The sequence below is a fragment of the Melopsittacus undulatus genome, chromosome Z, assembly GCF_012275295.1.
Source record: "Melopsittacus undulatus isolate bMelUnd1 chromosome Z, bMelUnd1.mat.Z, whole genome shotgun sequence".
In the NCBI taxonomy this organism is placed as follows: Eukaryota; Metazoa; Chordata; class Aves; order Psittaciformes; family Psittaculidae; genus Melopsittacus; species Melopsittacus undulatus.
In genome coordinates, this window is record NC_047557.1 from 13,052,963 (window position 1) to 13,080,684 (window position 27,722).

Below are 27,722 nucleotides of genomic sequence, written 5' to 3' on the forward strand. Positions count from 1 at the left end.
TACAAACTGTTATTTACAACTGCACAATAAATGAAAAGAAGCTGAACACTTGAAACACTTCTGAAAGTTGAAATAAGGCAGAGGACAACTTCATGCATCTATGATGTTTTTATTTTTTTGTTACATAATGCATAAACACCACTTTTAAAAAAAAAAAAGCAAAGAATGACAGGTGTAGTTTAGCAGAACACATCATGGACTGGCACTAAATGAAAAGACCATGTATCTGATTCTGCAGGTAGAAAAGGTGTAGAATTCACTGCCAGTCCAGGCAGATTAAATCAGTGTTAAACCAACACTCAGTCCTGTCACAGAATACTGTAAGGTGTCTGTACTGCAAATCCTTTGTAATAAAGGAACCTTAAAGAGGATTCTACAATTCTTTAATAAAAAAGGTAGCTGCTTACTGTTTATCTATTATAGATCTCTGAATTGTCGTGGTTACTTAAATCAAGCATTCACCAGTAAATGCTTCAACAGAAGTGCAATTAAACATAGCCAAAACCAGTAGAGGCCACTCATGAGTAGGGCAGGTTTGCATTTTGCTATGTAAATTAGGAGTCTGACTCTGAATCTCTTGCTAAGCCCTAAACAGATCATACTTAGAGTCTGCAGGGTCTGAAAACATTGTCTTTTAGTCTCAGCATTCGTAACAAGGAATGACAGGCATCATTAAGTCTGAACATATACACCTTGATCAGACTAATCAATTTCCATTAATATGTTAAAGCACACAAATGTCTCTAAAAAAGGTCTCTGCCATGAATTTGTCTATGGAGGTATTTCAGTACACTTTCAATACCTAACCCTCTGATCTAACACTGGTAAAGTCCTAGAAGGTCATAAATGTCATTAATTTATGACTTTCAACACAATGGCATTGGAGGGGGGTGTTGAGTCTTAACAGTATATTGACTAGTGTACTAGACAGAGGCACATAAACCATCCTTAAGTTGTTACAGATGGGTTAGGAATAACTGAAACACCCTAGTCTCTGTATAGACAACTTTGTAAAAGATTAGTCTTTTGCATCTTTACATTTAGACCAGTTTTGCAGTAATTTAGGCATTAAAGAGCTTTATTCTGATAGTTCGTGAACTTACAAAGTTATGAAAGAGTTGTTTGGCTACTTTGATTTTCCCCTTCTGGTCTGCAATTGTGATAACTCCAGCAGATAGTGTAAATAACTCAATCTGTAGCACACTTAAAAGGTGAAACGTACACAAACAGTGATAGCTTACTCAAAAAGCTCCATCAATGTCACAATTTCCTAAAATTGAATGGTCTGGTCAAATCAATTTTCTTTAAATTCTGGTTTAGAGTGAATACAAATGCTTAAAACAGTAGAAGGAAAAAAAAATCACTCTATCCAATTTCTTTACCTATAAAGATCAGTTTACATTTTGTTCGGCAATAAATACTGGCCCCACTGGAGAACATTTCCATTAGCCCTGAGAACATCTGTTACAGAAGTCTCTTTATTCAAAAGTAGTTAGAAAACTCACATTTGGAACTAGACTGGTAGTAGATAGAACAAATAAATTTGTTTCAAGTCATGTAGCAGAAGAGTTCCTGTGTAGGAATCTTCATCAAATTCTGCCCCCCTTATCTATGCAATTAGCAGCACAGACTTTCAAAGGCAGTCATAGTTCACAGTTTCTCTAAAACATTATCTAAAGTCACTTCCGCTTCTATTTGAGCTTTTTTACTATTGCCTGCTTACCTATCTCATGATCAGAGGCATATAAATTGAAATTAATTTGTTGCCAATTAAGTAACAGTAAAATTCCGCATAGGACTGGAAATTTAAACTTTCTGGGAAATTTAAAAACCCATACCTGGAAAACTGGGTACATATACATATGAGCTTGTGCTTCAACTACTAGTGCTCAGTACATCTCATTCTTCTTCAATTCCAAACCATTCAACTTAATAAGGCCAAATATCTTTTTTAATTATAGCCACCTACATACACTACTGAACACACTGTGACTGAACACCCACTAGCCAGCTAATCTATTCAGTGAAAGAGTATACCTTACTTCAAGGTACTTCTTAGAGTTTATGTATTTTTATGAAAGGGCTTAATAAAGCCCTTAGGTTTCAGTTCCCTCTGTAGCCAAAAGAAAAGAGATACCTTATTCAAGACATGATTAAACCTGATTTTTACTTCTGATGTGAATCTACAAAGTAGAAAAAATATTGGAAGAGAAAAAAAAAGAAGTCACAAGTTGTAAGAAACTACAAAGTTGTAAAAATTTTTGAAAAGTATATAAAAAGTCTGTATTTCCATTTCTATTACATCAACATCAGGATTTATCATAGGATCATAGAATCATAGAATAGTTAGGATTGGAAAGGACCTGAAGATCATCTTCTTCCAACCCCCCTGCCATGGGCAGGGACAAACTGTTTTAAGCTTTTATTTGCTATTTCTAAATTACCAAAATCTATATATCCTTGCATCAAATTGCTAGATTGACAGTCAACTTTTCTATAAAAGTATATGTATGAATGTGTTTAGTTTCATCAGTCCCAGACTGTTACTAAAAAAATTTACATCTGGATACTTAATGCTACTGACTTAATACTTGAACTCATCTACCTATGTTTAAAAGTATATTCTTTCATGTTTGCCTTACAAGTAACAATGTCAGTTTTCACTGAGGTTAGTGGTGTGACTTCAGATACATTTCTTTCACACCAGATGCAAAAAGAACTAAAAATCAGGCTAATGTTTGCCCAACCCAAAGGAATGAAAAGCATCTCAAACTTCCTCCAAATACTCTTGTATCCAGAAAGGTTGACTTCCAACATAATGCAGCATTATGATGTGCTGTCTATCCCCAGGAGTTCCCTCTCTGGATGCAAAGTTGTTTCAGCAGAATACACTAGTGTCCTTCATTCTTCCAGCAGAACAGTGCACAGTGCGTCCTCTGTATCAATCACTATTGAAGCTATCGCCCCATCATTGAACTCAAAAGATGTTCCTCCATCTATAACCATACACGCATCCCAACAGCGGGAACGGACACAGACCCTGCAAAAACATAAAAAATAAGTTTTCCCAAAATAGTTTAAAAAAAAAAGTATTTCACAGAAGCACTTATCTGAACAGTAAGACTGGTTCTTGGACAAGCATGGGTCAGTAAATGCTTAACCACATGGGAGGATACTTAAGAGAAGAATTTACCATGGTACTAGCACCACAATCCCCCAGCCTATCTATATTTTGTACAGACTTAGCAAAGAGTCCAGAGAGGACTGCAGGACTTGTTCAAGTGAAGACTATTGCTCCAAGAGGTTCAAGACAGCCTGTAACTTAACACTTGATATTGTGAAAGCTGCAGTTTAGGTGTATGTTTTAAATAAAGCTACTGATTATGCCATTTAATAGTTGTTTACTTAATCTTCTACAGGAAAGTTTCAACATTAGAACTATAAATTAATTGAAGTGGAACACACAGTTTCGATGCTTAAGATTCAAATAATTTTGGATATTAATATAGTCTATTTTTGTTACATGAATCATTCCCAGAGAATGCTTGGCAGGCAACATCATATATAGGCAACACCATAAACAGCATTATACTGTCAATATTAGAGTTTGACTACTATATCTTCAGGCTAATTGATTATAAGACAGCTCTTTCACAGGTGGACAAGACAGAATAAAGCTACTCAGCATCTTCCTCTTCTCTTACGTTTAAAAGGAAAATTAACCATTGTAATTTGTCCTTTCATAAATGTAGAAAGCAAGTAAAGTAAAAAGTTCTCCAAATTTACTAAATAGGAACCAATAGTCATTATGCCAGAGCAGCTGCAAGAGTGCGGTCTTACTAAGTGGATGTGCTTGACTGTTTTTGACTTGGGCCTTGGTCTAGACAATGTTGTGATCTCCCAGATTTAATCAACAATTAGCCAGTAACTTAAATTTTCAGGAAGACACCTCTTTCATAAATATGAAAAACTTGGAAGCACAGCCACAGTGTCAAAGCTTAATTGGCATATACATCACTAAAACACAGCCTAGTCTGGATACTGCAGAAGAACCTGGGGGCATGTTCCACTCCTCCATTTCACTCTGGGCAGCTACTATGTCAAAAAAGATAAAGAACAGCAATGGGGAGATGTGTAGTATCAAGAGTTAGCGATCAACTAGAACAGACAGCAAATTCTATTTAGAAAAGGAAAAATGGGAAGATATGCCTCACAGGTATTCAGACATAAATTAAAATTACTAAATTACCAGGTAATTTAGTTTGGAAAGGCATACAGTCCATCTTTCCACTCAAAGCAGCCCTTACTTCAAAGACAGACTAGATGGCTTAGGGCCTTGCCAAAGCAAGTTTTGAGTATCTCCAAGGATGGTGATAGCACAGTATTTGGGCAACCTGTTCCACTACTCGACAATTCTCACTGAAATATTTTTCCTTTTTTCTAAATCAGAATATTTCATCCTGTGAAATCATGGCTCTTGCCTCCTAGTTTGCTCTGAAAAGAGTTTAACTCAGTGTCCTCTGTAACCATCAACTGGTAGCTGAAGACAGCAATTGGATCAATTATGCTTAGTCTGGTCTCATCCAGGCCTCTCCTTTATAGATCACGTGTTTTGGCCTCTCATCATTTCACTGGCCCTTTCCTGAATTCACTCCAGCTTGTCAATGCCTGCGTGTCATACTGAGGGAAATGGCACTCACCCAAAAGTGGGCGCAGTGAGATTCTTTTATTCTGTAAGATTGTGCACGGATCGAATATTAAAAAGGCATAACATAACTCACCAACATTTTCTTCCTGTTGTTTTAAGAACAATACTCAAGCCCCTCAAAACACAACACAAGTTGGATGTTGAAACACTTCAAGGGAAACTCCCAGGTTACTCCTACTTTGACAAATACACAGAATGAAGCCTTTTCAGTGATTGCTACAGCCAACACTTACTTTGAAGAGAAGCCACGCTGCCGGCTACTTGAGAAAACTCTGTTTACAATAGGTTCTCGAACACTGAAAAACATCTTTGGCTCTTCTGGACTGTAGACCAAGGACTCATTGTAATCATTTGTTACTGTAAATAGAGAAATCATGCATTAGCTTTTCCTGAAAATATCGGTTATTCTCAGAGACACACAATCCTCCAGGAAAGAGCAGCTTCCCTTACAAGATGGAATACTGAGTCTCAACAGATGTTTAATAGCCTTCACCTGCAAATAAAAAAATCAATTTTACAGAAAATTCCTTTTAATTCTGTTGCATGACACACAATAGCTCTCTTCAGGTGATTAAATATTATGTGTCTCTAATCTTAGAAAAGAAATCCTCCTGAAGATCAATATATATGAAATTCCAAGTAAGTGCTTTCATATCAAATCAGACATTTTTCACCAAATGTGCCTAAATAATGTTTGCAAGAAAGACTAATATTGCAAGAGTACTAAACACTTAAAGCAGTATTAAGAGTACAAACAAAATTAACTAGTCAAAGTTAAAATACCTTAAAGAAATCTTGCCTTTTTCACTAACCTTTCTGTACTAGTTCTGAGTCCAATGGCATATTCAAACTTCCTTGCTTTTTTGCTGTTAAGCCAAAAGAAATAGACCCAATTAGATACATGTTTATATAAACTTGGCAAGTAATGCCTTACTGTTCACTCACCAATATTAAGGATCTCTTCAACAGCTTGTTGTGCTATCTTGTTAATATTATAGGACCTAGACAGAGAATCACAGGTCTTGTTTACAAAACAGTACAACTGGAGAGAAAACCAAAACAAAAAATCTTGCATAAAGAACTATATTCAACATCAGGAAGAAAAATAAATAAATAAATAAATAAATAAATAAATAAAGCTTTAAATTGACTCTTGGTTTTACATCTACCTATGGCTTTGTAAACCTTAATAAAATATTTAGTAACTCTTCAAGAAAGAGCAGCATGACACACAGGATGTAGTATTCTTACCAATAATCCTCTTGCTTTAAACCCCAAATAATTGCTGATTAAAAGATGCATTAAAAAAATCACTGCATGACAGTTTTACAGACTTTGTGTGTTCTTATCCCTTCTATCCACCTCTTGCTAATTAATACCTTCTGTTAGTTCTTATTTATGGGACTTAACACTTCTTTACAAATATTATGCCTCTTTTTCTATATTGTAAGGTGTGGGCTTTAATCTCACAAGAATCTGTGTACAGAGAAAAGGAACTGTCAGATCAGGCATTTGTGCATTTGCCACATTTGGATGAAAAGCAGATCAGCATAAAACCCCAGTCTCGACTAAGTCTGAACTCCAACAAAAGTCTCACTCCTGTGTCCAAGCTCAACCGGGATTAGGTAATCACAGCCTCTGTATAGCACTACTGTGCACATCTCAGGTGCCCAGGTCTCAATACAGGTTAAAAATATTTCTGTCATGGCACTAAACCACTTCAGACTGCAACAGACAACCACTGTACATCTAATAGACTATAGAACTGCTGAGGGTGGTTGTCCAAGACTCTTTCTCTTACACTTACTGCCCACCTGCAAGCCTGAGCAGATGCTAGCAAGAAACTGAGATGCACAGTTTGACACTATTATCTCTCTTAACTAGATATCCTTTGATGCAAGTTTTGGCAGCTGAAGGAAGCACTTGGACATTTAGATGCATTTCAGTCTGAAGCCTGAAATCCCAGAAGACCCTTTAAAACGCTGGCTAAGGAAGATCACTCCACTGAGGCTTGGCCACAGTTTAAGAGACATCCAGCAGTATACACTGATTACAGCAGTGGAGATGGGCAACCCTGGAGTTTGGTCCCTGATTCTGGCATTGCTCAGTAGGGACTGTATGAGCAAATGAAATGCAGAGCAGCACTGAACTAAGACCATACAGTCCCAAGGTACTGAACACTAGGAAAGTTACTCTAGCAGTCTGCCAATTTCATCCTTGGCAGCCTCCAGGACTATGTTATGCTGACTGAATACAAAATTCTGAATTACAATGAAGGGTAAAACCCAGTAACTATGGTTACAACATGACTATTCATTTTTGAATTTCATTAAAAGCTTCAGTTTTAGTTCATCTTAGCCTGCCACATAAATCGAAGATTTGTTGTACAACTTTAAACTATAAGCACAGTCAGACTTCCAAATGAAAGAGGCTCTCACTGTACAGGTCTTTGACATCTCAAAACTAAATTGATTTAGAGTTACAAGCAGTACCATAGCTTGTTTAATTTAGCCCTCTGATTAAGCTAGCACAGTTCTTCTTAGATATGCTGTCTTTGTTTAAGGGGAAAACTTTGGCAAAGAGACTGTGCCATTTTAATTAAATTTCAAATAGGCAAGAGGCTTGGAAGGAGAACGGACAGCAGATGTGCCAGAGAACACTAAAATCTGTTTCCAAGTACACTTTTTCCCATTCTTATTGGAGGTTAGGTTTTTAGAAGTTTTCCATGCTACTTCATCTAAGCATTTTAATTTTAGCCAACAAGAGCAGTCCAGAGATCCCCCAGTATGCTCTGCAAGAAAGAGCAGAATCTCTTTCTCTTGCCACCCCAACCATTCATCTCAGAGGCATGCAACCTCTTCCACCAAAGTTACACTTAAGGTAAACTTCTATCTCAATGCCTCCGTTCCTCACCCTTTCAACTCTTCCCATATGCACAAGTGAGGGGTGCTCTGCTCTTTTCATACCCCAGAAACAGCTTTGGATCACACCAGCAGTGAGAATATTTGAATAGTGAATATAAGCACTAACTTAGCCATAGCTCAGGAGAGTCTCGGGATGGACAAAATGCTTAAACAAAATAGGTCCATCTAGCTTATCTGACGTGATGTTTCATATCAAAGCAGCAACATGTACTTACCATGCTTTCGATCCTGTTCCAGTACACACATTAAGTCCTGAACTCTTCTGTTTTTCCCAAGGACCATCATCAACTGATATCTCATAATAGGAGGCCCTATGAAGCGAGAATTTAAAACTGGGTTTGCAGGACTTAAAGTTCTCCCTGAATAAGACAGAACACACAGCCTTATCAGGGACATAAAAATTTAGAGCAGCTAGTTTCAAATCTGGACAATTTCATAGTCTTTGCAGTGTTTCCCATTTGGCAGCCACTTTTCACTGTTTTACAGCATTTTTTGTAACAGACAAAAGTGATTTTCAGCATGAACAGAGGCAGTGTTTCTATAGTCACTTTTCCTATTAAATCATACACAAAAACCTCTGTGGTTCATCTGGGCACAGCTTCATATACAAGCAGGGTTTGCTGGACTTACAAATGAAACTACAACGATGAAACTACTTACAAATGAACTACAAATGAAACTACAACTTCCTTGTGTAACTGTTGAACTACTGAAAACCTGTGTTTATGCTGTGATTTGGTCTCATAAAATTACACCAGGGAACACTAAGAAGTAAGGTACTCCATCATCAGCAAGTAATAACATAGCTTCAAGCTGAATTTTTGATCACTTTAGTAATTAAAAATCCACTGTGATTCTTCACAAATAGTTTTAGTCTTACAACAGTCAGAAGGCTTACATTTCTCTCCAGGGCAAATTCTTCATAAAACTCAGATGTAGTAAGTCTTGGGGCATAATCATAATTCTGCAAGGTATTACTTTTATTATCAGCAGATTTCTAATGTTAGGCATAGAGAGACCAGTCTCTCTGAATGCTTCATAACATCCAAGAGTATATTTATGAACTAAAGCTGCTGATGTTCATAAGCGCCTACTTCAAACAGTACAATGTAGTCTTCGGATTAAGATACCATCTTAGAAAAACTCTACATTCTGTGTGTTCAGCATGTCTGAGTTTCACCTTTCTTAGTAGAAGAGGGTAACTGAGCTGTTTTATATGATGAATATTTAAGTCTGGATCAACTAGGAAATACATCTCTTGAACACTTGGTGTCACAGTTTAGATTCTTAGTAACCAAGGAGATTTTGTGTACTTGCTCTTGAGAACATGGGAAGATGAAAGAACTGGAAGCAAATTAAGAATGCAGGTGCACAGCTCAATTCAGTTTAAGATAATTTTTGCAAGCTGGGTATGAAACTTCAGTTTCTCTTTTTTTCTCTCAATTTCCTTCAGTTTCCTTGTTTTCTTAACTAATAGGCAGAATAAGACCTTGAAAGAAGCACCTACAGTTATTTTGCCTTAATATATAGCAGACTCATGCCTTACAGGAAAGTTATCTGAGTGACATCATTGTTTAGTCTTCAAGCGCAAGGTCCTCTTACTGAGGTTTGTTCCTACATGCACTGTGTTCCTAAATGTGTCTTAAATATACTGGAACCAAAGAACACAATACATCTGTGACACTGAAAAGATGGCTATTACAAAGTGTCAGAAAGCAGCTTTGTGTTCCTCTCTCACTGTGTGTTAAAGAAACTTTTAAAAATCTTGATAAAAATAGGTTTAACTTAGCACAGAGCAAAGTTTCTATCTCTGAGACTAATTCCTTTGCTCGTCTGAGGCTACAGTCCAGATGGAAGATAAAGCACTCACGGAGCATTTATATTGTTTCCAGCAGCAATCACAGTGTCCCAGGCACTGCACAAACAACAAGACGTTACTTGTGGAACAATGGCTGATGGAGTGTGGGCACACGAATTATGAAGGGCTGAATAATCCCTGATTTTGACTTGCACAACTCAGGCTTGAAACTGAGCGAATGACAGTGAACTGTTGTAGACTGGCTGCAAGGCAGTGGGCATATTGTGCCCAACCCCAATGTTTTAGCATTAGAAGATGGCGTTTATGAGGAGTGCAGGCCACAATCCTAAGCCAGCAAGTGCCTATGTGAAGCCTGACATGAACCGAGGATGAAGAAAGCTGTGGGTAAAGAAGCAAAAGTAGCAGTGCAAGCAAGATAAGAAGAAACTGTGATGTGTTAAGACACAATAGTGAACTGTTAGCAAGTTTTGGAGACCAGGCTCCCATCCCTTTAATGTAACCAATTGATTGTATCTTAGTTGTTGTGTGCTACACTGTACATGTATCCACTAATACAGCAAGCTATTGATTATGTATCCAATCTTAATACAGCCAGTTATTGTGTATGTATCAAAGTATAATACACTGAGCCATTGTAAGCAGAGGCAGAGACTGACATGGAAATTCTAGCTTAGCCAATAGCTATATATAGATAGGCAGGTGGACAAACTAAAGTAACCAATGAAAGAGTATTTAGTAGTGCATGGGCTATCAGTAATGGGATAAATATAGGCAATTGTGATCAATAAAGTGGAACAAGATGTGTAACTCATATTGAGTTGTCCTCTTGATTCTGGGTTCCTCCGACAGTTACTCTAAACAACTTAAGTTGTTTTGGTTTTTAAAGATGTAGAATAAAGGGGAAATAGATAGAAGATACAAGTAAATTTGGCCAAATCTTGACCAAGGATCATGTTTTAACTCCTTTCCTACAGAGCCATATTGTCCACAGCTTTCTTGTTATTGATAGAAATGCACTGATCTTCAGGACAGAAAGGTATCAGGATAATATCTGCACTGATCTTCAGGGCAGCCAAAGGTATCCTGGATAATACAGTACCAGGATTTGATATAAACTAATTTCTTAAAACAATGAAATATGTATTTTCCTGCAATAACAGAGCTCTCACAAAAGCAGGCTGATGCCTTTGCTCTAATAACAGAGAGTCAGGGAAAGGAGTACCTGGTCATATTAAAAACTATTTCTGCTTGGTAATGCTAAAAGCTTATGAAAAGATACTTAACAGGAGATGCATGAGGCAGATTAAGCACAGATAACTAAATCTCCAATCCACTGTAAAGAGAGTAAGTGAAAGCATTTGGTTTCCTGAGAACAAAGCAGGAAAGGAGTAAACCAATGAAGCAAATAGCCAGGAATAAGGAAAGATGAAAGAATGGCCAGACAGCAAGGTAGAAAACCGCAAATTAACATCACTGCATTTACATCTCTGAAAATACACTTTGTAATCACCAACAATACATTTATGGACTAGAACTGAAATTTAACAGCAAAGACATTAATTGTTCATTGCTATGTCGTAAAAATAAATTAAGTCAACTGTGCCTTACTGCAACAAAAAGTAATTAAACATACCTTGATGAAAGAGATTCCCCAATGAAGACTTCATTGAGGGCTCTCACTGGTAAAAGATGTGGACCAGAAACGTCAGATCCTGCAGATATAAAATGTAACAGTTTTGAATCATGGCTCTAAAACCCAAATATTCAAAACCAATTCACAACTCACTGAAAGACACATTCTGCTGCCTGTGTTTGTACTCTAGCTATAGTGTTCCATCTTCTCCAAGGACTCAATTTTTCACCGATTTAGTCTGCAGCTTGTCCTTGTCCTTTACTGGAGAGTATACGTGATCAAACCAAGGTCAATAAGGTGACAACACTTATGTTCTGACATGACATTCCTTGAAAACTCAGGGTAACCAGACAGACTGAAGACTTCTGCCAGTGACTCAGCCTTGTTAAATTCGGTGACAGTGACTTAACAGACATTTCTGATAAAGTTCAAGGAATTAGACTTCATACCACAGGGTAATTAAGGGGGATTAACAAATTGTTCATGTTGACAAAGGACCTCTCAGTGAGAAAGTGCTAGACACAGGTTAAGGATAGAATTATGCATCTTTAATCCATGACAAAGAAAACTGTCAAAGGTGTCTGATGACTGAAGATTTACCCAGGGAGAAATTCTCACTTCTAATTATGAACTTCTAATTTCTCATTTGCTTTCTGACAGTCTGTGACCAGCTTTTTCAATTGCAAAGTAACCTATCAAATGTAGCACAAGTTAAGAGCAGCTAAATCCATGGTAAAATGTTCGTGTGGTGTCTATAGTAACCCCAAGAGACAGCATTTAAAAAAAAACCCTCAGGTATTCTGCCAGCAGATAATATTACATAAAAACCTCTCTAAATTAACTACTAAAACTGAAAACTGGTTCTAAGGGAACTGGTCCAGAATAAACTTATAGAAACAAAAATACTCCCTTCTAAAAATCCTTAATCTGGATCTTCAGCTAATGACAGCTGCCTCTGTCTCTCAAACAGAGCAATGAGACTTCAAGTATTTCAACTCTTACAAATATTTATCTCCCACTCAAAGTTATCATAGCAAAATGATTATATCCTTGTCAGATTTTAACCTACTTTGATCCTGGAATCTTTCATTTACGTGAGCCCTGCTGTGTTGCTCTTGGCTTAGCTGTTGTTCATGTAAATCTACAGGGATTGGATTAATGCCAGTTCCTTCAAGATACAATCGGATTCTTTGCCGCCATTGCCACCTTAGAGAGGAGAAGAAATTGGTGTCAGTAGATGAAATATTTGTTACAACACTAGGACCACAGTCTTCACTCTCAGAGCAGAGCACCTTAAATATACTAGAAGTCATATTTCAAATTCTATAGCTTCCACTACAATTTCTAGATTCAGCAAATTAATCATACTAAAATGTAAATATGCTACACTTACCAATTTGCTAGCTCATGTTTTTGTATGTGTAAAATAAGAGGACACTGGCCAAACGTAGTCTACAAACATTATACATAAGAACTCAACTTTTTAGGCATGTGATCCTAATTTATGAGTTCATGACTGATGCAGTGATCTCGAGAACAACAAACTCTCAGAAATTTATGCAGCAATAAATGGTGTATTTTTACCATCTTCTGTTTGTTTTTGTAGATATCCAGAAAAGCAACTCTATCCACCCCTTCATACATAAGGGCCATAAGTATCCTCATATTTTAAGAATCAATCCTAGCATTGGAACTTAAGAGGAATTCAAATTAAGAAAGAGAATGATATAAAAGATATTCTTCTTAACATACAACAATTCAGATTTCCTATTTCTTCTAGAGGAGGGATCTATTAATTTTTTCCTCTGACAATTTAGAGATTATATAAAACAAAATAGAACACTAGTTTTGATTAAGAAAGCAAATCACAAGGAAGTGTTATGAGCACATCTTTTCCCAGTTCATATGTTGACAGCTGGATGACAGTATACAGGTTTCCTGAAATTACAACAAGGAAGACTTGTGCTTTGTATGACTAGATTACTAATTTTTCCTCATTGCCATCCTGGTATTGCCTTATTCAAAACATCCTTAGTATAACTACCTATCTGCCCTTAGATTCAAAGTATGGTTTTAGAAATTCAGGTAGACAGCATGTGATGAGTATCATTATGCCAGCCTCCTCACAATACTCATACTAGAACATGACAAAACCCTTATAAAGTTAGAAAATAGGACTATACTCCTATAATACCCATATTCTGAGATCCTGTTACACCACTGACTCTCAAAACAAAAAAAAAAAAACATAGCTTGTCCTTTATAAATCTGTAACTCAGTAATGTTGGCTGTTTCATGTGACTACAAGGTCACTGCTTACACATATTGTTGTACTGACACCTCAAGGATTAGATGAAAAGACTATTCCCTTTTCCAGTCTCTGCCATCTCACTGCTCTTACATAACCCTGAGCCATCAGAAGCTCTCAGATGGGCTAATCCAGTTACCCTTGTACGTTAAAGTTTCCTTAGGGCCAAATAAATCTGAGAACTGCCAAGTGAAACAGGCAGGTCCCTGCTCACAAACATCAGTTTGTGTTATTCTGGAAAAATAACCAGGGAGATCCTTTATGTTTCATTCTGGTGAGGCTTCAGCTCCATTATGAGTAACAACAGGAGTGTCAGTAACAAAAAAATAAAATGGCATCCAACAAAACATTGGAAATGCCTAGATTATCAGGGGAGGATTCCTGCATTACCAGGACCAGCTTTACCTATGCAGTTTAGCATAATAGAGTGCTAAAAGCCTCTGTTTTCCAAGTCTCTGAATATGCAAGTTGAAAGTACCTTTTCATTTAACAATATATACTGAAACTCCTTCAGTTATTTAAAATTGATCCTGATTACTGTATTCTCCTCATTTCAGAATTTATCTATGGCATAAATATAGTTACACTTCAAGATACAAATTAAATGTGCTAGAAGAATAAACAAAACGCAATTGCAACACATTCCCCACGAATTACTTATTTCTGTTTAATGGTTTGCAGTCATAAAAGTATTCTGGAATGTTAATATACCACAGAACAATAGCTCTTTAAATGGCTAATAAAAAATCTCTTCCTTAGTCTCTCCTTTAAAATTCAGGTTGTTTCTTAATTAAAGTGAGATTCTTCTAAGAATATCTTGTACTGAAAACATCAAGCTACCTTCAGCATAAAAAAAAACTGCCTCACACCTGATCTGTCAACAAAATTTAAGCCACTCTGCCCTAATCACCAGAAACCCAAATGCAACACTGTCCATGTCAGAAAAGCAAATCAATTACTGAAGGTTATGACAAAAGCCTTTGCTGTAACTGCCAGTCAATTTTATCCTTTGTATTCCAATCTCACTCAAACACACACCCTCTTTTCAGCACAGTAAACATCTACACAAAACTTACAATTTGAGGCATAAAGATTTTACTAAGCGTTATCTGCTCCTTAGGAATTCATAATTATTAAGCATTTTCCAATCGTAATGTGTTTTGGAAAACCAAAGCTCAGTGAATCCTACCTGAACTCACCACGATAAAGCTTCTGTAGTGCTTCAGGAAATGAGTGTGTGTATCTCACAGGCAAGCAGAGGTGACCTTCCGATCTGGCAGCAGAAAAAGACAATGAAAATGACAGGGTATCTATTAAGGTTTGGTTCCTTTAAAAAAAAATAAACATCTCTTTCTCTAACATAAAGCAAAGTTACCCTTTGACCTTTATGAACCTATACTATTCTCACAGAAATAGCACAGCAGCAACAATACAACCTCTTTCAGCTCCCAGGGTCTATGCGTGTGACACAGCATATTTCTCCCACATTTCGCCTGAAAAACAGCTGTTCAACTAGTAATCCTTCAGAAATAGGCAGGTACTAATATAGTTCCTATCATCAGAGATCTGGCAAGGAACTCAAGCTTAATAAACCTTGCAAGTTAGGAAGAAACTTTCCTCCATTTACACACAAGTTAGTGACACAAGACAGGTAAGCAACATTCCTAAGATCAAAAAAATCTCACATCAAAGCCAAAAGACAAAATACTACTCCCCTTTCATGAGTGACACTTGATAACTTGCAGGCGCTTGTTATTTGAACCCTGCTGTTCAGGCTTGACACTGTAAAAATATATATCCACTGCATTTGAAGAGTTTTGGAAGAGTAAAAAAGTATGGAAGGAATTTAAACTTTTGTCCACCACTCTTATCACCAAGGTTAAATTAACTGGCAACATCACAAGCAGAAACCTAAACATGAAAATTTCAGCAGACAGAAATTCAGTAAATTCTGAGTTTTACTTGCGTCCATTATACCAACCAGGCAGTACTAATACACTGCATACACCTGCCCAAATCAATCTTACGGGTAGGTGGATGCAACTTGTGTGGAGTTTATAATAGGACAATTAAATGCCATTAACTGGCTGAAGAGACTGCATTCTTTGAGGTATGACATCGTTTACAAGCAGAAACCAAAACAAACATTTTCATATGAGGCCCTACTGGATTTCCAATAGAATCTACCTTCTCGGTAAAGAAGTCAAGAGTCTGCCTGTTCAGGAACCACTTTTGGTTTGTTTTGTTACATCGCTTTTCCTCTCTCTGTTCTATACTGCCACACTTAGCCTCAAATACCTACTTAGTAATACAAGTTAACTAAGTGCAAATGTTGTTACACTGCTGTGGGGAAAAAAGTGTGGCAGTTTAACACAGTCCTGCTTATTCAATACTACTTAATTTCCTCTCAGATGAGATGGGATAACTCGTTGTGGAAACTTTTCTATTAAAACAACAGGTTCACTTGATATCTGCAATCCACTAGAACAGCTATTTATGCTGCCAAGTGCTACAGGCACGCCTCCATGGATCATAAAACAGATGCATGTTGTGCCTGGTATTAAACAAAGCATTGTTTTCCCAAATGTGCTTTTACCTTTCAGGATCAGTATTTACTCCAATAACGGGTTTAGATTTATCAAAGACCTTACTGGCAGCCAACAACATTGTACCATCACCTACAGATAAAGCAAAACTAAAGTTAGTTTCACTTCACATTCTAGGATCACAAACAAAATAGTCTCAGGTGTACTGCAGTATTACCACAGTGTGCCTTTATCTTCACAATTCATCGGGTAAGCTGCACAAAAATAAAGCAGAACACAAAAGTACCGGTACTTTTTAAAGTAGAACAGTGGCAACTGAATTCAAGATGGAAAATGTGACTAGAAAATGTACAACTTATTTAACACCTATACATGCCCAGGCAGGTGAATTTGGCAGAAGCAAGTCTGAAAAGAGATCTGTGGAAATTTTTGGATGTTTATCAGCTGGTAAGAGATTTAATAAATTTAGAAAGTATTGCTAATCAAAGACATAGTACACAGGAAACAATACCAAATTTTACTGTGAATCACATAAAACCAAGGACCTAGTTCTATCTCAGCTGTTCTAGAAGGCACAATTTAAAGGTCTTACTTGAACCCAAACAGGCACCCTCGGAAAAGAAGTCCTGGATAAAACTGTGAAGTAGAAATCTTTAAGTGTTACTAACTTCTGCAGATACTGGTATTCTTTCCTGTCTGTAAACATAAGGACAACTAACCTGAATTAGTTTTTGCACCAAGATGCAAGTTCTGAAGACTGCTTATTTCACAACCATGACAAATATTGCCACAGTCACATTGGCACTTTAATCTCCATCTCAGAGGAGTTCTTTGAAATATACAGGAGTGTATTAGGATATTTAAGGAATGCACACATACCCTTTTCTACCTGTTCTGCATGGTAACCAGGAGCTAAGGGCAAAGTGAAGCCAGTGGGGAGGAGAAAGAGGCAGAGCAGTGATCAAGTCTAATTGCCACAAAAGACTCAACATTATGTCAGAGCCCAGCAACACAATGGGCATTTTTTTTGCAGCAAATCACAAAAATAACACTGAATGAACTACTGCAAAACAACATTAAAAACAAACATGTTAATTGCTCTGTTGGTTCATTGAAAAAGCTCTAATCAGGCTGCTCAGTAGTTGCATACTTTTACCTCTACCACCCAACTAGATACTCCAGCCACTGGAATTAAGCGTGAAAGCAAGATAGTTCAAGCCAAGAGAAGGAAAAGGTAGTATGTTAGTCTTCACAAACCAAACAGTAGGATTATAATCGACAGCAAGTATTTTAACCTCTTTGGTTGAAAACTATAGAAAATCACACAGTTTATATTGTTACACACAAAACAAACATTTCCAAAGTGGCGATGTGCTGGGATTCACTTCCTAGTGCTATAGTTTCACACCCTACAGTTAGAGAGGATGGTCACAACCATCACATTTTGTCACATTTCCTGACAATTAGATAAGCAATTAGATTTCAGAATGTGCATATCTCAGATGCTTCACACACTGCAAAATATTTTTGGAAAATGTATCTGTGAAAAGAGATTACATATGTTGTGTATACTGAAATGAATGCTTTCTTTCCATAAAGTCTTACCTCCTGCTGATATAACTGCATCTGCCCACCGAACTGTCTCTTCATTATATTCTCGACGTTTAACAAGGCGAACTTCTATCCTCTCGTTCCTGCAAAGTGCAGAAAAAGTCTGAGTGAGTCCTTCCTTTTGTTATTTTACACAATCCATGGACAGTTGCACCATGTCTGAAATTCTCATTCTTACCGTAAACTGTCTACAAGATGCTCCACATTTTTTGTATGAATGCGATGCCGCTCCAGCAGACCAGCATAGTTAGATCCCTTTAAGGCAAGCTGTAAGACACAAATTGGTTTCGTAGACCTTAATCACTACAGCAAGTGCTCTTGAGCAGAAGCAATAAAAAGCATGTATTTCATCTCAGCAGAGATATGTGTTTTATAAGCATTCTATTAATTGCATCTCTACATACATACCAGCCAGCTTACATTGACTAGTTTATTAAATGAGTTACATGGCCACAGCAGCCAAGAATCACAGACCTTGTATGATTATGTAGAGCCATTAAAAACAAGTATGCTATTACACCACTTCAGACACTTGCTTTCCCTGAATCTGGTAAGTAAAATCTATGAATAGGTAAATGTACATAAATAGTTATACTAACTATACTCCTGTTATGTGCTAAAAGCACGCAGATAGTTGCCTAATTATTTTAAGAATTACAAATATTTTGCTACAGAGAAAGAGAACAAAGAAAAAGCAACAGGAATTATAATTATGAAAACAAGAATCTCTGACACAGAGCATTAGCCTTCAAATTGTATTTGAGCTAAAACAGAGACTGCCAAGGGCTGACAAAGGTGACATTTCCCCTGTGTCAAAAAAAGCTTAAGGACAATCTATCACACTATATTTGACACTGCCCCTTAGATCACAGACCAGGTTTTTTAAGCAAACTCTCATCAGTAACAAGACAAACTGTATTCAGCAGTTGCTTTCTAGCCTTGTTTTTCTTGGAATCCAGAGAATTTAAATACTTTATCCTGACACACTTGCTAGACCATGGAAATACTTTGCAGTTCGCATACACACTCTTCTGAGCAGGCAGAAGAGACTGATGAAGATTAGATTTAGGATGTGAAGCAAAAGGAGTTTAACATATATTCATAACAAAAGTGATCCTGCTTTAAGCAGCAGGCTAGATTAGATGACCTCTTCAGGCTCCTTCTAGCCTGAATTTTCTACAACCATTGCCTCCTTTTCTCCAACCCATTAAAACCAATTTACTATCACAGAAACTAAACTTCTCCTAGTATTTGTGCAGAGAAATTCATTTGTGCCAGAAATTCTGAATAGACACTTCCAGCAATTTTTTTTAAGTGCCTTTACTACAAGTTGCATCCCCTTCCAAAAGAAAGTGGTGCCACACAGCCTCATCTAACCCCATTTCCATAGACATGCAACACAGAACTCCATAGCAAAGGGTAGAAGACTGGCAGGATATGACAACTACAGTTAACTGCAACCCAACAAATGCAGTCTTTCTTTACCTGACACCCTCTGGTGTCAAGAAATCCAATCATAAGCTAAGCACAAAGACAGACTCAGTGCTGAAGAAACTGCAGTAAAGAATGGAATTGGCCATTCTGGAGTTGTATTGCTGTTATGCACAGCAGAATCTGCAAGATTAACTTGCAGAACAAAATCTTCAGGTGGTATCACAGCTGGGACCAAGAAACTACCTCCAACAGAAGGGCTCACAGACTTTGCCTGGATGCCACCAACAGCACTACAGGAATGCAGTGGGAGCAGCTGTCAGCTGTCCTTGGTCACACAGATAAACATGTGGGTGATGAAAAAACATCCAGACAAAGCTTTCAGGTCATCTTTACTAAGCTTTTTAATACTGGTTTACTAAGGTATGGGGTGTTATGTCGCATTAATTGCCTCACACATTTAAACTCTTCATTTCTACTCCCCAGCTACAATGTTTGCACATGTCTATACACCCCTTGCTCTGCCACAGCCCATAGTGCTGCACTGGGAACTTGAAGGGTGCACTGTGCTGCTGGGGGCAGGGAAAGAGACCACAAGGCTGTGATCAGTTACAGCACTACCTGTTGCTGGGTCTGCTGTCAGCCTCTCATAATCCATCTGCGGCAGAAAGGAAAACATGGAGAGGAGAAAAGAAGGTATTCACATCCCACAGGCAACATCTGCTGCTGAGCATCACAGGTTTATAATTTGCTATAGGGATTTTCAGTTGTACATAAAAAGCACAGATTGACCTTTCCTTGCCACCAGAAAGAACAAGAAACCCACAGCAAATACTCTCAAAAAATCAACCACGTTACTAAAATCAGGGTTCCCAATCAAGCTTTCTCTAGAACCATCTGAAGTGAATGAAACATAAGCACCTGACATGAAAATGCTGCTGCAGCATACATTTCTCAAGTTGCTACCTCCACAGGCTATTTCACACACAACGAAAACTGCAAACCCCATCTTGCAATTGTATGTAGCTCATTTATTTGGCTAATTTGTCAGCATGCTATCTTCCAACTTGGTCAAAGAGATCTTTTATCTCACAGCAAAGGCAGTGTAATGAATCTCTCGCAGGCTTTTGAGCCTTTTCTTCCAGAAGATGCCAGACTGCAGACTGACTTTCTAGATGAGGGATAGAAAATAATAATTACATTCCTACAGAGCTCTGAATCCTCAAACTGGAGTACCTGGCATTTCTCAGTGTTGAAGGACCACACATAGGTCTGGAGCCCTGCATTGCAGGTTATGTGATTTTTTTCTTGACTAAAAAGGAAACTGAAAGTAATGATGAATAGAAGTTACCAGCTATGTGTCTATAAACACACAGGAAAGACAGCATTAGCTATGGAGTCCCATTTGCTGAGGCTCCTAAAACAGGAAAAACTAGGAATAAAACGTACAGGAAATGTCACATCATAGCACCAGGGTAATCAGCTACGGGTGGCATTAGCACAAGCAAACAAAAGCAGAAGTATTCGTGGAGACTGAGAAGAAACAAGTACAACCTTAGGCCTATTAATCTGACCCCAACAGTGTGCAAGATTGTAAAATCATATACATGAATATATATATACAAAAGCTGTTCTAGCTAAAACGAAAACAGGGACAAACATTCAGGCATAACTTTAGTAATGTTCTTAAACCTCACATCAGAAATGAAATGCAAAGCAGGCTGCTAGAAAAATTTGCATTGGAAAACACACTCAGGTGAGCAGAACATAGAATCATAGAATCACAGAATAGTTAGGGTTGGAAAGGACCTTAAGATCATCTAGTTCCAACCCCCCTGCCATTGGCAGGGACACCTCACACTAAACCACAGGACCCAAGGCTTCATCCAGCCTGGCCTTGAACACTGCCAGGGATGGAGCATTCACAACCTCCCTGGGCAACCCATTCCAGTACCTCACCACCCTCACAGTCAAGAATTTCTTCCTTATATCCAATCTAAACTACCCCTGTTTAAGTTTTAACCCGTAACCCCTTGTCTGGTCACTAGAGTTCCTAATGAAGGAATCCCTATAGGCACCCTTCAGATACTGGAAGGCTGCTATGAGGTCTCCATGCAGCCTTCTCTTCTCCAGGCTGAACAGCCCCAACTTTCTCAGCCTGTCTTCATATGGGATGTGCTCCAGTCCCTGATCATCCTCGTGGCCCTCCTCTGGACTTGTTCCAACAGTTCCACATTCTTTTTAAGTTGAGGACACCAGAACTGCACACAATACTCCAAGTGAGGTCTCACAAGAACAGAGTAGAGGGGCAGGATCACCTCCTTTGACCTGCTGGTCACACTTCTTTTGATGCAGCCCAGGATAAGGTTGGCTTTCTGAGCTGTAATCGTACACTGAGGCCAGCTCATGTTCATTTTCTCATTGACTAACACCCCCAAGTCCTTCTCCGCAGGACTACCATGAATTTCCTTATTACTCAACCTGTAGCTGTGCCTGGGATTGCTCCGACCCAGGTGTAGGACCTTGCACTTGCTATGGTTAAACTTCATAAGGTTGGCATCAGCCCACCTCACAAGTGTGTCAAGGTCCCTCTGGATGGCATTCCTTCTCTCCAGCGTATCAACAGAACCACACAGCTTGGTGTCATCGGCAAATTTGCTGAGAGCGCACTCAATCCCACTGTCCATGTCAGCGACAAAGATGTTGAACAAGACCAGTCCCAACACCGATCCCTGAGGGACACCACTTGTTACTGGTAATGAGAGTTATTTTTCCTTAGGAGCCTGAAGGAGAAAAGACTTGGACTGAATACCCAAAACAATCTCTTCCTGTATCTTCTGGCCTGAATCCTTTTTTAGTTAAAGAGTTGTTTCTCACAGATCTCCTCTAAGAGTCATTTAGGCAAAACACATTGACTTGACTGCCCTCCTCTGGAGTCTCAGCTCTCACCTCTGGCAAATTTCACCCCACTGGCTTTGAACTCTTGAGTCTGCTGCTCACAAGTAATGCTGGCCCTCCAGGAACAATGCTGTGCAATGAGGACATGGCATCTAACCACAAATACAGAAAAAACCTGAAGCCAAGCAATATCCAAACACCCACTGTTGTCCACATATGTATATTATGATCCCTGATTTAGAGGACAGAGAAAAGTCGTAGCCAAGTCTCACTGACATTGCTAACCTAATAATAAGGATAAAACAGTATGCTCTCTCAAAACAGCAACATGGATGTTGTCCAGAGTGAAATAAAAAGCACTGATCTAGAAATGATTACTTTCACAAATTTCCACAATTAACTTGCCCACACATGCAGGAAAACAATAACACATCACTGCTTTCCCATTTATCCAATATCTACAGAAAGAACAACCAAACAAATGGATTTAGAGAGCAACAGCTAAACACAGGAGTTTGAATTTTAAACTAGCAATGGAAAATACTATGATAACTACAAGTATAATCATCTAACCATTTCTAAGCAGCATACAGCACTATTAAAAATCCTGTATTTTCAAAACTTGTCACTCTATATTAACCACATACCCCAAGTACAGACAAGTTAGTGCTCTCAGTTTTAAAATAAACATTTATTTCAACAGGAATATGGATTTTTTTTTCCAAAAGTGTTAAATTTTGAACTAGAAACGGCTTTGCTGGAGCACCTCTCCTATAAGACAGGCTGAGAGAGCTGGGCTTGTTCAACCTGGAGAAGAGAAGCCTCTGGGGAGACCTTGTAAAAGCCCTCCAGTACCTAAAGGGGGCCTACAAGAAAGATAGGGAGGAACTCTCTATCAGAGAGTGTAGTGATAGGACAGGGGGTAATGGATTTAAAATGAGAATAGATTTATTAGGTTAGATGTTAGGAAGAAGTTCTTCACTATGAGAGTGCTGAGACACTGGCACAGGTTGCCCAAAGAAGCTGTGGCTGCCCCATCCCTGGCAGTGTTCAAAGCCAGGTTGGATGAAGCCTTGGGTGATATGGTTTAGTGTGAGGTGTCCCTGTCCATAACAGGGAGCCAGAACTATATGATCTTTCAGGTTCCTTCTAACCCACACCATTCTATGTTTTCACAGAAGTGGCTTGATTTAAACTTCTCAAGCTTCATAAAACAGGAAGTGTGTTTTACCTGCCTTTGCACTTAGAAACATTAAACACATCCAGTCGTACCATACAGGCCATTAATTGCTTGCTCAAAAAAATGTGGTCAGTTAACCAATGCATTATGTCTACCTGCTGTAAAAGCAAGATAAGAAGGCTGGTGTTACCTGACTAACACTTTGCCTGTCTACTGTTGACTGATATACTAAGCAGGAGCTCTCAGTTGCTCAGAACTGTTCCCATTACTGCTCCTGGCCATCTGCTAGGCTTCTACTGGTTTGCTGTGTCTCCCCTTGCTCTGTAGGGGCCCAGTGGGACGCTTTAACTAGAAAAATCTTTTTCCTACTTTCCTCATCATTTTCTTGAGCAACTTAGATTCTTCATTCTCATTAGATCAGCCTTTCAAATACTGCCTTAGTATCTGCTATAGAGTAATGATTATGAAGTGTTTTGCATATCATAGCATTTTGTATTCCACTACTTCTGTAGTAGCCGAGGCCAATAATTTCTTCACTTGGTAAACGAAACTGGCAGTATTATGTTTCTGAAGCTTTACAGAAATGCTGCCTGGGGGCAGGAACTTTATCTATATATGAACAAAAGTAAAAATGCCATAAACTGTTTTCTCATGCTTCATCTACCACATTAAAGTATTATTAACATTTTAACCACAAGGTTGTAATTCAAAGGCAAATGCAGAGAATATTGCTGTGTTAACTATAAACAGAGCAGTAACTCTCCTCTAGCAGGTTTCTAAACCCAGTACAACCCTCAGTTCTCATTAATTCAGCAGGGCACCAACATGATGTCATAAATCACAACTCTTTAAGTACATAAAACCAATACTGAAGTCACTTCCAAAAAGGAGCCTTTTTCAGCAGTATAAAGTACCAAATGCTTGATGAGATAATCTATGAAGTTTAATTCATGTACACTGAAATGCCCTACTTTTGCATCTCTTTGCTATGTATAGCTGAGTATATTGGAATGGGCTAGAAAAAAAAAGTAAAAAAAAAAAAAAAGCAATTACTACAACCCATTTGTTTCCATCATTTTCCAGACTCCTCTTATGACACAAAAACAACATAGAGGGAACAAGCTCCACAGTTCTTTGGTCTTATTGTGGTACACAAAGACATGCCAGCTCCAACTGAAGCTCTCCAACTTGCTGAGAGGCAATCCTTCCTGACCAGCCATGCTCAGTATGTTGTTGGTGCCCTATAATGAAGATGAGTTCACGCTGTATCTTTTTCAGGAGGCAACATCCTGCTAACAGGCTACCTTTTCTCCATCCAGATACCAGTTTTCAAGAGAGCTATATGAATTCACATTTCTAAGATGACCAACCCTGCCAATTTGTTGCAGTGGTCCAAAAGAACCAAAATTTGTTCCAAACCTTCAATTCCTTGCTCTCCCTCCCCACTCCAAATAGACACACAAACCAGCCACAACAGAGTACCAGCTGTGGTCCAAACTGAATCATTTTGCTTCAATTAAGACCAAAAAACATGTAACTTTTCATCTGACATGACATTTTCAAAGATACTTCAAACTGTGTCTAAAGTATGTTTGGATAGCTAAATTATTCATCTTCCCTAAATACCTAACCAAACTGATTTAGCTAACAGCAAGGTAAGCCAAGCCTTTCCTGTGCACTTGGTTTTTATTCTTTGTCACTATCCCAACAGCAGGCTTTCACATGAGCCTTGACTTCCACCCTGCCCTCTGTGCAGCCATTTGGGTGACTGAGCCCAAATGCCAAGACTCACAACCGCTTTAATTCACAAATCTTCACGATAAACTGGGCATCACCCAGGGTAGCAGCAATAGGGACTTGCTGCATGTCCAAGGGCAGCATCTGACCTCATTTCTCAGAGACCAGCAGCCTTGGGACCAGCTTCTTAAGTCTCCCCAGGAGAAGCAGGGACACAGGGAGCACAGAGTGCAGCTAACCTCAGGAGGGAGAATGTATAGCTCTCCTTGCCATGTTCCTAAGCTGTCTGCAAAGGACTGGCACAGAGGGGGAAGGTCACTTTTCAGCAATCACTCTGCTAGGGAGTGATCTCTGTCCACAAGAGAGAGGGTAAGAGGCTCCCAAACCTTCACCTAATAATCACTGAGGCTGCCAACAGCACAGAAAGCCTGAGGAGGAAAAAAACATGAGATGGAGTCCCAGGAGAATGTAAACACAGACATACTTACAGGTCAGCTAAAAAAGGAACAGGCAGTAAGGAGGATTCCTTCGCTCTCTCATTTCCTATTTCAAAAATACAATTCTGGAAGAGCTTTACAGTGTGCTCTTGCACAAATCTTTGTATTCCCAACCATATGGCAGGAGCCTAACTTAAAATTACTAGACACGTACTTAGGCAAGTTAGGCTTTGTCTAGCTGGCATTGCTATCAGTTTTATTGCTGTGATTCCTCACATTGAGATATTTTCGGGGTAACTAGATTTAAAGAAGCACCAGACATTCTAGAATTCTTCCAATTATGGAGAATTATACCTACAAGTCTCTCCTAAAGGACAAAATCTATACAGTGTTTCTGCAATTACTACAATTAGACACTGTGCATTCAGTTACTTTAAATGCACCTTCAGACTTCTAGATGTTGCCAATAATGCATAATGTGCATTCTTGTGAGAAGAGAAACAGCAGCTATCACTGCATTCAGCTGAGAGCACCTTTAGGGACATACAGCACTAACGACAAAGCTCACTAACTGATTCACTGTCCCAGACCTGCCTGTACACAAGCAGTTAGGGAAAGGTGACCAAACACCACTTCATTTTTCTTGGTTTTCTCTGTGCACTGAGAACTGATTCCATGTATGTAAGAGCAAGAAATGCTTCCTCAAGCTTAAATGAGGACAGAAAAGCAGGCTCAGAGAGATGAACTGTGAGAGGGTTATTGCTATTCCACAGCCACCATATGAACGGAAGTACCGGGACACAGCAGCAACAGGAACCTGTATGTAGATAATAATACAGGCTGATGTTTTCACATTAAAATTGGTGCCCACAGGGAATTTGACTAGAGAACTTTCCAAATCATGTAAAAATGTTTTGACATTAATTCCATAGAATGTGTATGATCAACTTAAGTATGTAGAAAAATGTGAGAACTACCTTGCTTTAAATACTGTACTTTTTATTCTAGTGCTTTACAAATCAAAGCTACACAATAAAAGCTGTTGCCTCTGTTACATAAGTTACAAACATCTGAAAGCTTAATCCTAAGATTGCAAATGAAAGAGGTCTAAAACATCTACAGTTGTAAGAGCCCGCAGACTAGACAGACCCAAATTAATGGACTTACTCAGAATAAAGACAATCAATATGAGCTCATGACCTGCCTGCAGAGACTGCTAGCAACCAAAGTCAAGCAGGTACCAGTGGCAGATGAGCACTGGAAGTACAGTCACAGGGTATATGGATGATGGTATCACTGAGCTTGGTGGAGATGAAGCTATGAAAACTGGGTGTGCTTATCAACTCTTTCCTTTGTATACCTTCATTAATGGAACAGCCACTTGGTTTTGTACTGAGTGCTTCCTAATGACCAAAGAAAAAGGCTTTTCTAAAAACTGTAGCAAGACAAGATGGATGTGAATGAGAGATCTGTCGGTTTAACTAGAAAGTTATTAGAGAAATATCTTAAGGATGAAGTAAGGAAGTGACACAAGGATAGGGTGCAAAGGAGCAGAAGGAAATGATTCGTTTCCAAGTCTCAGAGTGGATTTTCACAACATGGTGCTTTCCTCAGAATGCACGTCTCTAGTAGAAAGAAAAGCCTGGAGCCTTCTGAAGGCTGCTGAAATCACTCCGAAGATAAAACCCAAACACACCTACTACACAAATCCCCCGGTAGCTTGCAACAGATGAACGAAGGGCAGTTAAGCGGCGCTGCTTGCACAGATCTTATCGCCAGCTCAGGTAGAGCTCTGGAGCCTGGGGAGGAGGCAGGACCGGCACGGCCGCCCTGCCGCCCCCCATCTCACCAGCCCTGGCCCCCAAACAACGCCGGGAGAGGCCCCAGGCCCACTCGGGATATCCCGGCCCAGCGGCGGGCCGCTCCGTAGCGGGGGCCCGCCGGCAGCAGCGCCAGGGCAGACCGGGACCGCCGCCCCCTTCCGCCGCTCACCAGCTGCTTGAGGTCCTCCTCGGAGAGCCCAGCGTAGCGGTACCGCTGCTGCTCGAACTCGTACCGCGTCGTTTTCACCACCACCGCCACCCGCGACGGACGGAACCCGCCGTCCGCCGCCACCCCCTGCCCTGCCGCCGCGGAGCCGCTGGCGGGGCTCAGCCCGCGGAGGGCGAGGAGGCGGCGGCGACTGTCGCCGAGCAGCGACAGCCCCGGCAGGGCGGAGGACAGCCCCGCCGCCCGCTGGCAGAGCAGCAGGGACCGGCGGGCAGCCGCGCTGCTGGCGAGGCAGAAGTAGCCGCAGAAGAAGCGCCGCGGGGAGGACATGGTCCCGGCTCACCGCCCGCCCGGGAGGGCGCAGCGCTGCCCGGCGCCGGCTGCCCCGCTCTGAGGCGGCTTCCGCGCCCGGGCAGCGCTCAGCACACATGGCACGGCCGCACGGCGCGGCCCCACCCCCCTAGTGCGCAGGCGCCTCCTCCACCAATAGCGAAGAGCGCT

The 27,722-nt window shown here is 39.5% G+C and overlaps 1 protein-coding gene across 2 annotated transcripts; it reads right to left on the reverse strand.

The window, feature by feature from the left end:
• Window positions 1-93: 93 nt before the first annotated feature.
• On the reverse strand, window positions 94-27,640 carry NADK2 (NAD kinase 2, mitochondrial). 2 transcript variants are annotated; one of them, XM_034073204.1, is made up of 12 exons: window positions 27,225-27,640; window positions 17,728-17,816; window positions 17,544-17,632; window positions 15,989-16,070; window positions 14,582-14,665; window positions 12,154-12,290; window positions 11,085-11,163; window positions 7,848-7,943; window positions 5,654-5,709; window positions 5,521-5,574; window positions 4,942-5,065; window positions 94-3,040 (listed from the first exon to the last, which is right to left on the reverse strand). In XM_034073204.1, the coding sequence occupies exons 1-12, from the start codon at window positions 27,549-27,551 to the stop codon at window positions 2,902-2,904; spliced, it is 1,356 nt and encodes a 451-aa protein (XP_033929095.1). In that variant the 5' UTR covers window positions 27,552-27,640; the 3' UTR covers window positions 94-2,901. The 2 variants fall into 2 exon arrangements, with proteins under 2 accessions (XP_033929095.1, XP_033929094.1); XM_034073203.1 differs by having other exon boundaries at window positions 7,848-7,991.
• Window positions 27,641-27,722: the final 82 nt, after the last annotated feature.

What these genes read in the sequence shown, in the direction of transcription:
- NADK2 (XM_034073203.1), bottom strand. Translation starts at nt 27,551, where the DNA reads ATGTCCTCCCCGCGGCGCTTCTTCTGCGGCTACTTCTGCCTCGCCAGC. An exon ending in GGGGAATCTCTTTCATCAAG is followed by an intron (nt 7,992 to 11,084) that starts GTATGTTTAATT and finishes TGTCTTATTCAG; the next exon opens with GGAGAACTTTAAGTCCTGCA. An exon ending in CTCAGAACTAGTACAGAAAG is followed by an intron (nt 5,066 to 5,520) that starts GTTAGTGAAAAA and finishes CTCTATTTACAG; the next exon opens with TAACAAATGATTACAATGAG.